The sequence below is a fragment of the Halichoeres trimaculatus genome, unplaced genomic scaffold, assembly GCF_033239565.1.
Source record: "Halichoeres trimaculatus isolate MK-OKI-2021-1 unplaced genomic scaffold, fHalTri1.1 fHalTri1_scaffold_2, whole genome shotgun sequence".
In the NCBI taxonomy this organism is placed as follows: Eukaryota; Metazoa; Chordata; class Actinopteri; order Labriformes; family Labridae; genus Halichoeres; species Halichoeres trimaculatus.
The window spans coordinates 38935000-38950000 of record NW_027437180.1 but is presented as its reverse complement, the minus strand read 5'-3'; the positions used below and the strand labels follow the sequence as shown (position 1 = coordinate 38950000).

Below are 15001 nucleotides of genomic sequence, written 5' to 3'. Positions count from 1 at the left end.
CCAAATTTGCACATAGAGGTGAATATTTACAGAAGTTTTCTTATTTACACACCTTCTCCCTCCACAGCCAGTCTCATGTGTGTGTGTATGTGTGTGTGTGTGTTTCAGATCATTAAACAGTGCCAAGTGATCCTGAACTTCTTGGCTGCAGAGGGCCGGCTCAGCACGCAGCATGTGGACTGTATCTGGGCGGCAGCTCAGGTGAGGAAGGACAGGTTTACGCCTGACCCACACAGCGTGCTCACACTCCATGTTTCTGCTGTTACAGGCTCCAGGCTGTGACGGAGAGGCAGGGTTAGCTCAAATAATCTGCTTCAATTTAAGTCGTTTCAGGTTTTTTTGTTTGAAAAAACAAATCTTCAATCAGTAAACTTAAAGCCAATATCAAAGTTGAACTTCTGGAGCTGGAAAAACAGACCTTCTGACAATAACCTTTAACCTTCCCCAGCTGCATGTTTTCGTACACTCCAGATTCAGACAACTCTCGTCTGTTCAACACTTATGATCCCATAAACTAGAATTCAGAGTTCAAAAATTGTTTTCCTTTTTCTACGAGTTCTGGATTTTATTTCAACCCTAGAATTCAAAACATTTCTGAGCCCATCTCATTCTAGAACTGTGAGTTTATGTCATTCTAGAATTCTTATTGCAATCATAGAGTTCTAAAATTCTTACTTTTATCTCGTAATTGCAGAATTCCAAATGTGACACAAAGCCTTGTTAGAGCCCAGAATGAAACAAGTTATTACATTTTGGGTTTCGTCACATTTCGAAGTAACATTTTGGGCTCTAACAAGGCTTGTATACCTTTGTAACATTTTGCATCAGTTATTACATTTCAGGCTATATCACATTTCTATAACTGCATTTTGGGTTGTCTAAGGGCGTATTCAGACCTGGACTGTTTGGTCCACTTTAAACGGACCAGGGTTTGTTTCCCACGCTGGTCCAGACTTTTCATGCAGGTGTGAATAGACACAAACGAACCCTGGTGCGGACCAAACAACCGGACCGAGACCCACTTTTTGAGGTGGTCTCGGTCCGCTTCCAAACGAACTCTGGTGCGGTTCATGGTTCTCCGGTGCAGGTCTGAATACAAACCAAGGTCCATCAGAACTAACTACAGGATACATGCGCCTTTTGGGCCTATAAAGCCACCGTAACCTGACCGTCTTTGGTTCATACCTGATCCTCCGTCTTCTGTTTAGCCACGCTGTTGCTAGCATGTTGTGGGTCAGGACACGCAGAGCATAGCGCCTCCTTGCTGTGATCATTGGTCTTCCTGTTCCTAAATTGTAAACGGTGTTGTTAAGCTGCTTTGAAGGAGCTGCTCTTGAAACTGAAAATGATTTAGCAGCTCTAATAAGAGCACAAACACACATGTTTACCTCCATTTCCAGGTCTGCACTCTGTGTGCCGCCCTTTGTCAGTGCTGTCCAATGAGAGCACTGATCCTCACACACCTGGATGTGTTTACAGAATATAGTCCACTTGTAAAAAGTACAATCTGAATAGGAACCGCACCAAACGAAAAAAATAAAGTCCGCTTTTGGTCCGGACCAAACAAGTGGACCAAAGGACTTTTCTGGTCTGAATACAGCCTTAAAGTGATCCTCCGGGATGGAACAAGTTGGGTCCTATCACAAGGTTTAGGGCAGAAATTACCCCCACAGCAGTGTTTTTGTGCAGCAGAAGCCCAGAGCGCTCGCACCAAACACCCCCTCCCTGCTCCTCTGCCGGTTTCCTCTGCACTCAGACGGGCCCATATTTTACTTGACCAAAAACACAAATAAACGGACTCCCACCGAAAAACTCTGATATGGGTCTGCATTCATGCTTTATTTAGAGAATTTTCAGCACGTTACTTTCACACAAAAACACCGCTAAATAAGGCTCTAGTTCTCATCGTGTCTCTTCGTCCTGGCAGACTACCTGCATTTGTTTATATCTGGCACGCCGCGCGGACTGATACACTGAGCGGCGAGCACCTCTTAGCCAGCTATGGCTCTGCAGCAGAGGTAGCGCCGTTTTACGACACAATGAGAACTAGAGCCTTATTTAGCGGTGTTTTTGTGTGAAAGTAACGCGCTGAAAATTCTCTAAATAAAGCGTGAATGCAGACCCATATCAGATTTTTTCAGTGGGAGTCCGTTTATTTGTGTTTTTGGTCAAGTAAAATATGGCCCCGTCTGAGTGCAGAGGAAACCTGCAGAGGAGCAGGGAGGGGGTGTTTGGTGCGAGCGCCCTGGGCTTCTGCTGCACAAAATCACTGCTGTAGGGGTAATTTCTGCCCTAAACCTTGTGATAGGACCCAACTTGTTCCATCCCGGAGTATCACTTTAAGGTTTCAGTCGTTATCTTTCAGGCTCTAACAAGCTTTGTGATTCCATACACAAAATCCAAACCATGGCTTAAACCTGCGACCCGTTCTAGAACAGTGACATCAATCTCACAGTTCTGGGATATGGAATGTGACCTCAAGGTTCTAGATTTCTGAGTCACAACCCAATAATCCTCATGTTTTGAGAATTCTCCTAATTCTGAACTCGTACTTTTAATTTCGGATTCTTTAATGGCGTTGAGCTCAGGATGCCAGAATTCCTTAAATCTGGCATTACTTTCTGATTCCAGAATTTGAACTGACAGTCTCATTAATCTAGATCTATAATATGAATCTAAAAGTTTTTGAATTGTGAATTTTATCTTGCCATTCTAGAATTTTAAAAAATCCAACTTGGAAACCCATAAATTCTAGACACTGTTTGACATTTGCTTATTGAATGCTGACATCAATCTCAGAATTCATCAGAACTCCATCTGTTGATTCCAGAAGTAGGACTTTGATTTGTTGATCTGGTAAAATGACTGTTATCTCATGTGTCAGATTTTTTGGGCTCACATGTTTTGTGGCTCTGATCCTCTGCTGCTTTGATCCCTTTGTTTGTAACACAGGTTAAATCTAGACCTGGAGGTTGGTAATGATGTCATCGAGTTGTTTTTCTGTGGGTGTAGTGGACTAGAGACACACTCCTGTCCTCTGGGGATCGAACTAAACTCTGCTTTGCTCTCTCAGCTGAAACACTGCAGCCGATACATCCACGACCTTTTCCCCTCACTCATCAAAAACCTGGACCCAGTGCCTCTGAGACATGTCCTAAACCTGGTGTCAGGCCTGCACCCGAGCGCGCACACCGAGCAGGTACACACACAGACACACACACAAGCACATACAAACACGCAAAGCTGGAGAAATCCTCTTAATACCAGTGTGGTTTTTACTCTACAGTGTTAGTTTTCTATGATTAATGTGTGATCATGTCAATGACCCTGTGTCTGTGACCCTGTGTCTGTGACCCTGTGTCTGTGTCCGTACAGACGCTGTACCTGGCCTCCATGCTGATCAAAGCTCTGTGGAACAACGCTCTGGCGGCGAAGGCTCAGCTCTCCAAACAGAGCTCCTTCGCCTCCCTGCTCAACACCAACCTCCCCATGGGGAACAAGAAAGGTCAGTGAGGAGTCCAGAGGAGCTCCAGGAGGTTCAGACTGAGGAATAAAAAGCGTCTCTGATAGTTTGTTCACGGGGCAGTGGGGAGCAGCCACAGGTCCCTCAGTCCGTCTCCTTTCTGCTCTCAGGTTCACCGGCTGCCAGTCCAGACAGCAGCGACAACAGCGACACTCAGCACAGCGCCGGCAGCGACATGGAGATGGACGAGCAGATGATGACGGGCAGCAAGAGGAGCCAGCAGAGGCTGTCAGACACAGAGGTACACACACACACACACTAACATAGAACACACGTCGTGAGTCCCTGTTACATGCTAATTCAACCTTAGATTTTAGAATGCTCACTTTAGTCTCAAACTCTAGAATGCATGAAAGAATTCTAGAACCCCGACTGTGACCACTGAATTCTAGAACTCGTACATGAATCCCAGAGTGTACAATCCTGATTTTAACGGCAAAGTTCCAGACCTTAAACTCTGAATCAGAAAATGACGACTAAAGTGGTGAAGTTCTAGAATTTAATCTCAGAGTTCTTGAATGCTGATCTCAAAACTCACGAATGGGAACTTGGCTCTTGGAGCTCTAGAGTGATGATCTAAATCTGAAAACGTTAGAAACCTGACTTTGATTCCAGGATTCTTTAACATTAACCTTAATCTTAATTCTAGAATTTACGTTGTGGTGTCACAGTTCTGGAATCTAGTCTCAGAATTCTAGAAGAGACACTTTAACCACATGGCTCCAGAGGTCTGACTCCAGTCTCAGGATTCTGGTGTTTTTCCTTCGTGGCTGACCCTGTGGTTTGTTGTGCATGTCGTCAGGAGTCGATGCAGGGCAGCTCTGATGAGACGGCGAACAGCGTGGAGGAGGGCAGCAGCGGGCCGGGCAGCAGCAGCGGACGCAGCGAAGCCTCCAGCAACGAGGCCGCCTCCAGCAGAGCCAGCCAATCAGCGGGCAGCCCTGGCAGCGAGCTGCACTCCGACGACATGGCGGACAGCGAGGCCTTAAAGGAGGAGGAGGAGGATGACGAAGAGGATGACGAGGAGGAGGATGATGACGACGATGAAGAGGAGGAAGATGAGGGGAGCCGGTCAGCTACAGAGGGGGGGCAGCAGAAGGAGCACATGGAGCAGACTGAGTCCAGGAAGAGGAAAGCAGGGGAGGCGCTAGGGGAAGGGACGAGCCAGGGGGCGGGGCCTAGTGGATCAGGGGGTGGGGCTAAAGCCAAAGGCCTTCCTTTTAACTCAGAGACCTCTGCTGCTATGGCAGCAACATCGTCCTTAGAGGGCCGGATGAGGATGTTGGACACTTGTTCTGTGACGTCGTCTGCCAGGCCTGAGGGGGCGGAGCCTCAGCAGCAGGCGCCTGATATCGGGCCCTCGCAGATGGTTCAGGGGCCTCAGGAGCCTACATGTTTGCCTCGACCTGGGGACTTCCTGGGAGAGGCTATGGGCAGTGAGCTCTTCAACTGCCGGCGCTTCATTGGCCCCCAGCACCACCACCATCATCATCATCACCATCACCACCATGAAGGGTAAGAACGCCAAACTCTGCGCTCTGATGTCGCCAGTGGTAAAATTCACAGGACCAAACATGTTTTGTTACTTTAGCTGATGAAAGACACAAAGAAACAACATATTTGAACATAATCAAACTGACCAGATGCTACATTTATAAAGTGTAAAAGTGATATGAATGTATCATCACTTAAAGAATCAACAGTTAGGGCAAAATAACAGAAAATATATCGTCGTATCATCAGATGAAGATCTCCGTGGGTCAAAAAGGCAAATAAATAAAAATGTGTCCTCAATCTTTTCACCTGCAGGTCAAACAGTTCACTCCTCTGCCCTAACACTATCTGTAGCAGCTAACGCTAATGCTAACGTTGGTTTAATGGACTCCTCGTGGTTTTCAAACAAGGTGACAGTTTAATAAAAAGACTAAACGAGTCCTAAAAAAGCCCAGGTAATCTACACTCTGGTCAGTAGGTGGCGGTAATGCACCTTCAGCTAGTTACCAACCGCTAAATAATCCTACAAATAGGAAGAAGACAAAAACCTGGAGAGAAACTGATACAGGAACGACGCAGCACAGAGCATCGTTTAAGGAAAAACGCTGTGGACGCTTTTCCTTATCGATTTTTATAGATTTTATGGATTTGTTGTTGCAGCCCCAGGTCTTATCCTTCGTCTCCCCACAGACCCATGGTGGAGGACATGCTGAGCGCCGACGACGTGAGCTGCAGCAGCTCCCAGGTCAGCGCCAAGTCGGAGAAGAACATGGCCGACTTTGACGGGGAGGAGTCGGGCTGCGAGGAGGAGCTGGTCCAAATCAACTCCCACGCTGAGCTCAGCTCTCACCTCCAGCAGCACCTCCCAAACCTGGCCTCCATCTACCACGAGCACCTGGTGCAAGGTGGGTCACCCCGGGTCATGAAGCGGGGTCGTTTGGCCCCTAAAGCAAAGCTGCAGACGCTAACGTTGGTGCTTCCTGCAGGTCCGGCTGTCCACAAACACCAGTACTCCACCAGCCACGCCGTGACCGACATCAACCTGGACAACGTCTGCAAGAAGGGCAACACTCTGCTGTGGGACCTGGTGCAGGACGAGGACGCGGTACGACTGCCGGCTCTGCCTTTCCCTGGAGTCATTTGGTTTCTGGTTTCAGGGACTTGATTTGGTTTTTTCTGTCTGCTCCTAGATCCATCTCTCCGAGGGTCTGATCAACGAGGCGGAGAAGCTGCTGTGTTCGCTCGTCTGCTGGTTCACCGACCGACAGATACGAATGCGCTTCATCGAGGGATGTCTCGACAACTTGGCTCATCACAGGTGGGAGAGAGACCCAGGTGAAGTCGTTTCTCTGGATTTGAGGTCTTCAAATCGGAACCACTTCATTTCTTTCCCCTCCTTTCTCATCCTCCTCTCCTCAGGTCCGTGGTGGTTTCCCTGCGTTTACTACCCAAGCTTTTCGGCACTTTTCAGCAGTTTGGCTCCAGCTACGACACCCACTGGATCACCATGTAAGTCAGTGTTTCTGGCATGAGCAGAAATGTGTTGAACAGTCAGACTAATCCCTCCCTCTTAAGATGCTCAACACCTCCTAAACGTTTGTTGGCTCCATCAGGTGGGCGGAGAAGGAACTGCACATGATGAAGCTGTTCTTCGACAACCTGCAGCACTACATCCAGGAAGTCCGCGAACACCTGCACAAGTTTGCACTGTGAGTCTGAGTCACTGAGTCACTGAGTCACTGAGTCACTGAGTCTGTGAGTCTTGATAAAAACACAAAATATGAAATAAATCTTTAAAATAACCAGATTTAAAACCAAGAAATGAGATTACAATTCAGGGTTTAGGGGTAACCGTGTAGGAAATGAGATTAACAGTCATAAAGATGAGGTAAGATTTAAAACTTGATAAAAATTTTCAGTTATGGAAAGAAATCCAAAATAAGCGTTCAAGTGTTCAAAGCGTGAAATAAAAATCTGAGATCAGACATAATCTGAGATACATGTCACATTAAACACACTTTAAGCTCTCTTATCTGTGTGTGTGTGTGTGTGTGTGTGTGTGTGTGTGTGTGTGTGTGTGTGTGTGTGTGTGTGTGTGTGTGTGTGTGCTGCAGGTACAGCCACAGCGCTGAGGTCCAGGTCCGTCTGCAGTTCCTCACCTGTGTGTTCTCCACGCTGGGATCACCGGACCACTTCAGTAAGACCCACACAGACAGACAGACAGACAGACAGACAGGCAGAGATATATAACCAGGTAGAGAGACCGACACACAGACAGACAGGGAGACAAACAGGCAGATAGACAGACAGGGAGGCAAACAGACAGACAGAAAGACAGACAGACAGGCAAAGAGACAGACAGGCAGAGAGACAGACAGACAGACATGCAGGCAGAGAGACAGACAGATTGATGGACAGACAGACAGACAGACAAACACACAGATAGACAGACAGGCAGGCAGAAAGACAGGGAGGCAGACAGACTGACAGATAGACAGACAGACAGGCAGGCAGAGAGACAGATTGATGGACAGACAGACAGAGAGACAGACAGGCAGGCAGACGGGCAGACAGACTGACAGATAGACAGACAGACAGGCAGACAGACTGACAGATTGATGGACAGACAGACAGGCAGAGAGACAGACACACAGATAGACAGACAGACAGGCAGGCAGACGGGCAGAGAGACAGAAAGACAGGCAGACAGATAGACAGACAGACAGACAGAAAAACAGACAGACAGAAAGACAGGTAGACAGACAGACAGACAGGCAGAAAAACAGACAGACAGAAAGACAGGCAGACAGACAGAAAGACAGGCAGAGAGACAGAAAGACAGGCAGACAGACAGACAGACAGGCAGACAGACAGAAAGACAGGCAGACAAACAGGGAGCACCTGGTGTCCCTGGACCTGGATCAGAGGAGTTTGAATCAGTTACATTTAAGTTTAAATCTTTGTAGTTTGTACACACACACACACACTCCCACCCACCCCGCCCCACCCCCACCCAATAGGGTGGTCACACTACTTCAATATGAACCAGACTTAAGGCACACGCATGGCCCGCCTCTGTCAGGGTGAAGCTTTCTTTACAGGAAGCGTGATGTCATCAGAGTCAGCACAGTGAGCACTGCTCCAACAGACGTGTGTGTGTGTGTCTGTGTCTGTGTGTGTGTGTCTGTGTGTGTGTGTGTGTTTCAGGGCTCAGTCTAGAGCAGGTGGACATCCTGTGGCACTGCCTGGTAGAGGACACAGAATGCTACGACGACGCGCTGCACTGGTTCCTCAATCAGGTCCGCAGCAAAGACCAGCACGCCATGGGCATGGAGACCTACAAGCACCTGTTCCTGGAGAAGGTAGGGGGCGCTGCAGGGGTCTGAAAGTGTCCTCAGGGACTGCATGAACTTTGTCTCTGGGTTTGTCCTCCCAGAGTCTCTAAAATATCTGAAACAGAAAACAGAGAAAGTCTCGTGCTGGGAGGTCAGCGTGAGTTAACGGCTTCAAACAGCAGAGCTCAGCCACTCGCTGCACTGGACTAACAAGGCTTGGTGCATTGATTTATAAAGGATGTCACAGAATATTTTTAATTATAATAATTGTTTGTAACATGTACTTTTTCCCAGTCAATCCGTACTGTCTGTCAAACATCTTTAACATTTCTGGCTTTAACCGTATTGAAGGGCTGCATTTCTTTGGTAATGTATCTGTCTTTGAGCGCCACCATTTGGAGCTTTTATTTCTATTTACTTTGCCGACCAAAAGCCTCAGTAAGAGCAGATTGTCAAAGAACAAGGCTCCGCTGCACCTCCCCTTCTTCTTCTTCGTCGCCACTATTTTCAAACAAATGTGACATATCAGCTCGTTGGTGTTCATGAGCTCACACTTTGTTTATTCTGATAAAAAACAAAATATTCCCACACTGGGACTGTGGCAGGCGGCTTAAGAACTGTATCTTTCGTGCCATCACTCATATTAGCGTGTGTTTCCTCCTTACCCCTCAGGACGCTTGCTTCAGCTCTCTCCGTGTGTACGCGCGAGCAGCCCTGTCTTCACCCCAAAGATCGCATTTTTGACAGATGCTCACTCCGCTATAAATCCGCTAAATCCGCTATAGAACCTATGCACCCCGATGTCAGGAAAGATAGACGTAGTGAGCCATCTTCTCATTCAGCCTCTTTGGTGGAAAGAGAGGAGGAAAACAAACATGCATGCACGTGTCAGTTTATTGAGGCTGGCAAACTTACCAAGGACGTTTTTATTTATCGTTCGGTTAATCGATTTATTAATTATCATGACAGGCCTAGCGCCTGCACAAATGTGTCAGGGCCAACACGTCCGGTGTTAAATGGTTAAAGAGGCGGTATCTGACCTTACGGTCTGACACACAGCAGATCAGTGAGGGGCGTCGCGGTCTCTGAACCACGTGGAGCTGATCCAGAGGGACCATAGAGAGTGTAACACCATCTATAAGTGTGCTGCTGCTGTCTGTCCTTTGTCATCAGTCATGTTTTCAGCTAGCCGTAAGCTAACCTAGCATGAACTGATGAGCTTCAGGGAGAAACAACAGGATGAAACCAACCTGTTGATTTCCGTGTGTGCGTTTCTGCAGATGCCCCAGCTGAAGCCCGAGACCATCAGCATGACCGGTCTGAACCTCTTCCAGCACCTGTGTAACCTGGCCCGGCTCGCCACCAGCGCTCTGGACAACGCCTCCAGCTGTGAGGTAAACACACGGTCCCTCATGTTCAGACACCCACCTAGATCCTCATTTGACCAGGTCCTGGTCCTCCTGAAGACTCAAGGCCCTTGACACTGGACTGTGTAGAGTTTGGGCATATGATTGGTTCAACTGGTGATTGTCCTCGTGTGTGTGTGTGTGTGTGTGTGTATGTGTGTGTGTGTGTGTGTGTGTAGCTGTGTGGCATGGACCAGCTGTGGGGGATCGCTCTGAGAGCTCAGTCTGCTGACATCAGCCGAGCCGCCATCCAGTACATCAACTCATACTACATCAATGGTGAGTCAGAAACAGGAAGTAGTTTGTCAGAAACAGAAAACAGTTTATTTTAAACAGGAAGTAGTTTGTCAGAAACAGGAAACAGTTTGTTTCAAACAGGAAGTAGTTTGTCAGAAACCGGAAGTAGTTTTTCAGAAACAGAAAACAGTATATTTTAAACAGGAAGTAGTTTGTCAGAAACAGGAAACAGTTTGTTTCAAACAGGAAGTAGTTTGTCAGAAACAGGAAGTAGTTTGTCAGAAACAGGAAGTAGTTTGTCAGAAACAGAAAACAGTTTGTTTCAAACAGGAAGTAGTTTGGCAGGTTTATGACGTCACCGTCACATGTTGATGTGAGTAGTTGAGTTGTTTTTCTAACTTGTCGTGTTTTTGGCGCCCCCAGCTGGTAAGACGGGCCTGGAGAAGGAGCAGGAGTTCATCAGGAAGTGTATGGAGAGTCTGCTCATGGCGTCCGCCAACCTGGAGAAAGACGCTCACTCCAGCCTGACCAGCATCGAGAGGGGGCTGCTCATGCTCAAAACTCACCTGGAGGCCTTTCGCCGCAGGTACGCTCCTCCCGCAAACCCTGAACGACGCCCGTTTCCACCAAACGCTTCAGTCCGGTTCGTCTCGGTACAGCACGCTCTCTGTGGCGCTCCCACAGACTAATCCAGGGATGTATCGCCAAACAACCAAGACGAGCCGTCCCACTCTTTGGTTCCCTTCTGTTGGGACCCCAGAGGGCGGAGCTAGAGACACTGCAGCCTGCTGATTGGTGGAAAGAATGGTCACTTCCTGTGTGACAGCGGCTGCTGTATTTCTCCTGGTGGCTCACAGACGTCTCTGAAACAAAGCTTGATTGATCTCTGTGACAAAGAGACACATGACAATCACAGAGAAGACGACATGCTGCATGTCTTCATCGGTGGTCTTTGTTTACGATGTCGCATTTTTCTTCCTCGTTGGTTTTATTAGTGGATACACTGCGGTGCTGTGTAGCTGACGCAGCTATCTGCACCCACCAAGGAGAGGTGTAGAAACACAAACAGGATCAGGCTTAACCGATCCAACCTGTACCGAACCGGGCCAATCCAAACTGAACTGCTTGGTGGAAACGGGTCTTAAAGGGACCTGGACGGTGTGTTTATGAGCCCATGTGACCACACTGTGTCTCCTGCTCCTGTCTGTCAGGTTTGCCTATCACCTGCGTCAGTGGCAGATCGAGGGGACGGGGATCAGCAGCCACCTGAAGGCTCTGAGCGACAAACAGTCTCTGCCGCTCAGGATCGTCTGTCAGCCAGCCGGGCTACCTGACAAGGTGAGGTGTCGTCGCGTGGCGCAGCATGTGGCGCTGCGAGTGGCTGCTGGCGAGGAGTGGTCTGACAGGAAGCTGTGTGTGTTTGTAGATGACCATAGAGATGTACCCCAGCGACCAGGTGGCGGACCTGAGGGCGGAGGTGACCCACTGGTACGAGAACCTGCAGAAGGAGCAGATGAACCAGCAGGCCCAGCTGCAGGAGTTCGGACAGAGCGGGCGGCAGGGGGGCGACTTCCCAGGTGGGCCTCTTTCTTTCCTCACCTTTGATCCTCTCCCAGAGCTTCTGTGACGTGTGGTGTTGTGACCCGCAGGCGGTCTGATGGGACCGGTCCGGATGATCTCCTCTGGCCACGAGCTGACCACAGACTACGACGAGAAGACGCTGCATGAGCTGGGCTTCAAAGACATGCAGGTAGAGTCTGGAGTCTTCTTTGATCCGTCACAGCCTGAAACCCTGATCAGAGCCGGGTCCAGGTGTCAGCAGGGGCAGGTCTGCATCACGCTCCTCTCTTTGGTCACAGATGGTCTTTGTGTCTCTGGGAGCTCCTCGGAGGGAGAGGAAGGGGGAGGGCATCCAGCTGCCGGCCTCCTGTCTGCCTCCTCCTCAGAAGGAGCACATCCCCATGCTGCTGCTCCTCCAGGAGCCTCACCTCACCACCCTGTTCGACCTGCTGGAGATGCTGGCCTGCTTCAAACCTCCCAGTCCCAACACCGAGAAGGTCCACGAGAACCCAGAGGTGAGTGTGACAGATCCAGGGCCTGCAGGTGGTCCACATCCAGAGACCTTTAAAGACCTGACTCAAACTGAACTTAGTCCCTCACTCTCGTAGATCGGGGTTGGGTTTGGCTTTTTGTGCCCAGGAAAGAAGCAGACTGATGATTTTATCAAAACAGGAAGCTGGATATCAGCCATAAAGCCTGAATGTTCAGAGGACTTTAACCTTTTTATTTCAGTTCAACACTTTTTATTTCCTCTCCTGTAACCAAAGATGAACCAGGAACTTTTAGTTTAAGGAACTTCTCTGAATGGGACCAGTTGGTTCCTGTGTCCTGGAAGTGAAGCTCTTTATCAGAGTCTCTGCCGAGCTGATGCAAAGGAAAGTTGTCCTGAGTCTGGTGTGCAGACGGTGAGCTGTACGAATCATTCAAAGCATCAGGTTGGAGGAAGTGTTTCTTCTTGTGTGGTCTTCCTGGGTCTGCCCCTCCCCCTGCTTGCTGCTCACTGCCGTCCGCCTCTGCTGATTTTTAATTTATTTATGCTTCAGAGGTGGTTTTTAGTGGCACTTTTCTCTTTTCAGGAAGACGACTAAATTCAGACCTTTGCTCCTTCTGGTTCCACTAAAGTTCCTGTTTGTAAAAGAAAACGCTGAACTGAGATAGTGACATCATTCACAGCCTCTTTTTCAGCCTGGGGTGGATGTGACCCTGGTTTTCACTGAAATAACTCCTCCTCTGTGTTCCTGCAGACTGCACGCTGCGAGGAGCTTCACCTCCACGCTGAGAATCTGTCCCGGCGGGTTTGGGAGCTGCTAATGCTACTGCCTACATGTCCCAAGATGCTTCAGGCCTTCCAGAGCATCTCGGACGAAACGGTGGGTCACTGCACCAAAAAACTTTATCTAACCTTTAAAAAATTGCTGAAATACTCAGAGAGAACAGGAAGTACAGCAAAAACAGGAAGTACAGCAAGAACAGGTAATACAGCAAGAACAGGGAGTACAGCAAAAAAAACAGGAAGTACAGCAGGAACAGAAAGTACAGCAAGAACAGGGAGTACAGCAAAAACAGGAAGTACAGCAGGAACAGAAAGTACAGCAAGTCCAGGAAGTACAGCAGGTCCAGGAAGTACAGCTAGAACAGGAAGTACAGCAAGAACAGGGAGAACAGGGAAGAACAGCAAGAACAGGAAGTACAGCAAGAACAGCAAGTACAGCAAAAACAAAGTACAGCAAGAACAGGAAGTACAGCAAGAACAGAAAGTACAGCAAGAACAGGAAATACCGCAAGAACAGGGAGAACAGCAAAAACAGGGAGTACAGCAAAAAAACAGGAAGTACAGCAGGAACAGAAAGTACAGCAAGAACAGGGAGTACAGCAAAAACAGGGAGTACAACAAGTCCGGGAAGTACAGCAGGTCCAGGAAGTACAGCAAGAACAGGAAGTACAGCAAGAACAGGGAGAACAGGGAAGAACAGCAAGAACAGGAAGTACAGCAAGAACAGAAAGTTCAGCAGAAACAAAGTACAGCAAGAACAGGAAGTACAGCAAAAACAGAAAGTAAAGCAAGGACAAGAAGTACCGCAATAACAGGGAGTACAGCAAAAACAGGGAGTACAGTATTTCCAGGAAGTACAGCAAGAACAGGAAGAACAGCAAGAACAGGAAGTACAGCAAGAACAGGAAGTAAAGCAAAAACAGGAAGTATAGCAAGAACAGGGAGAACAGCAAGTCCAGGAAGTACAGCTAGAACAGGAAGAACAGCAAAAAACAGGGAGAATAGCAAAAACAGGAAGTACAACAGGAACAGGGGGAACAGGGAAGAACAGGAAGTACAGCAAGAACAGAAAGTACAGCAAGAACAGCAAAAACAGGAAGTACAGCAAGAACAGGAAGAACAGCAAAAAACAGCAGAATAGCAAAAACAGGAAGTACAACAGGAACAGGGGGAACAGGGAAGAACAAGAAGTACAGCAAAAACAGGAAGTACAGCAAAAACAGGAAGTACAGCTAGAACACAGAGAACAGCAAGAACAGGAAGAACAGGAAGTACAGCAAGAACAGGAAGTAAAGCAAAAACAGGAAGGACAGCAAGAACAGGAAGAACAGCAAAAAACAGCAGAATAGCAAAAACAGGAAGTACAACAGGAACAGGGGGAACAGGGAAGAACAAGAAGTACAGCAAAAACAGGAAGTACAGCAAGTCCAGGAAGTACAGCTAGAACAGAGAGAACAGCAAGAACAGGGAGTACAGCAAGAACAGGAAGTACAGCAGGAACAGGGAGTACAGCAAGAACAGGGAGTACCGCAAGAACAGGGAGTACAGCAAAAACAGGAAGTACAGCAAGAACAGGAAGTACAGCAAGAACAGAAAGTACAGCAAGAACAGGAAGTACCGCAAGAACAGGAAGTACAGCAAGAACAGAAAGTACAGCAAGAACAGGATGTACAGCAAGAACAGGGAGAACAGCAAAAACAAAGTACAGCAAGAACAGCAAGTACAGCAAGAACAGGAAGTACAGCAAGAACAGGGAGTACAGCAAAAACAGGAAGTACAGCAAGAACAGAAAGTACAGGAAGAACAGCAGGAACAGGAAGTACAGCATATAGAGCAAGATTAGCAAGTGCAGCAAGAACAGAAGGTGAAGCAGGTAGAGCAATGTGAGCAGGTGGAGGAGGTTTAGGGAGAACAGGAGTGGATTGTTTCTTTGTGACGAGACCTCAGATCAAAGGAGGAGAAGGAAACGGCCAACATTTAAACTTCTGTGTGTGTGTGTGTGTTTGCAGAATGGAGAGGGCTTGTGCTGGAAGGAGCTGCTGAGGATAAAAAGTGCCCACAAGCTGCTGTACGCCCTGGAGATTATTGAGGCGCTGGGAAAACCCAACAGGCGGATCCACAGAGAGTCCACGGTGAGAGGGACAGATCCTACAGACCCTATGAGAGGGTCAAA

The 15001-nt window shown here is 48.2% G+C and overlaps 1 protein-coding gene across 2 annotated transcripts in view; it reads left to right on the top strand.

The window, feature by feature from the left end:
• Positions 1-15001, top strand: part of usp34 (ubiquitin specific peptidase 34) — a 59034-nt gene that overhangs the window by 20089 nt on the left and 23944 nt on the right. For both annotated transcript variants that reach the window (XM_074684570.1, XM_074684563.1), the window contains exons 9-30: positions 1-18; positions 109-201; positions 3074-3199; positions 3376-3505; positions 3634-3764; positions 4326-5038; positions 5708-5922; positions 6004-6122; positions 6208-6335; positions 6437-6526; positions 6631-6726; positions 7132-7214; positions 8225-8379; positions 9633-9746; positions 9938-10037; positions 10419-10581; positions 11207-11333; positions 11422-11572; positions 11645-11745; positions 11855-12070; positions 12800-12925; positions 14838-14960. The exon at positions 1-18 is cut by the window's left edge and continues 64 nt beyond it. In XM_074684570.1, the coding sequence (XP_074540671.1) occupies positions 1-18; positions 109-201; positions 3074-3199; positions 3376-3505; positions 3634-3764; positions 4326-5038; positions 5708-5922; positions 6004-6122; positions 6208-6335; positions 6437-6526; positions 6631-6726; positions 7132-7214; positions 8225-8379; positions 9633-9746; positions 9938-10037; positions 10419-10581; positions 11207-11333; positions 11422-11572; positions 11645-11745; positions 11855-12070; positions 12800-12925; positions 14838-14960 (3318 nt within the window). The remainder of the gene's footprint in view (positions 19-108; positions 202-3073; positions 3200-3375; positions 3506-3633; positions 3765-4325; positions 5039-5707; positions 5923-6003; positions 6123-6207; positions 6336-6436; positions 6527-6630; positions 6727-7131; positions 7215-8224; positions 8380-9632; positions 9747-9937; positions 10038-10418; positions 10582-11206; positions 11334-11421; positions 11573-11644; positions 11746-11854; positions 12071-12799; positions 12926-14837; positions 14961-15001) is intronic.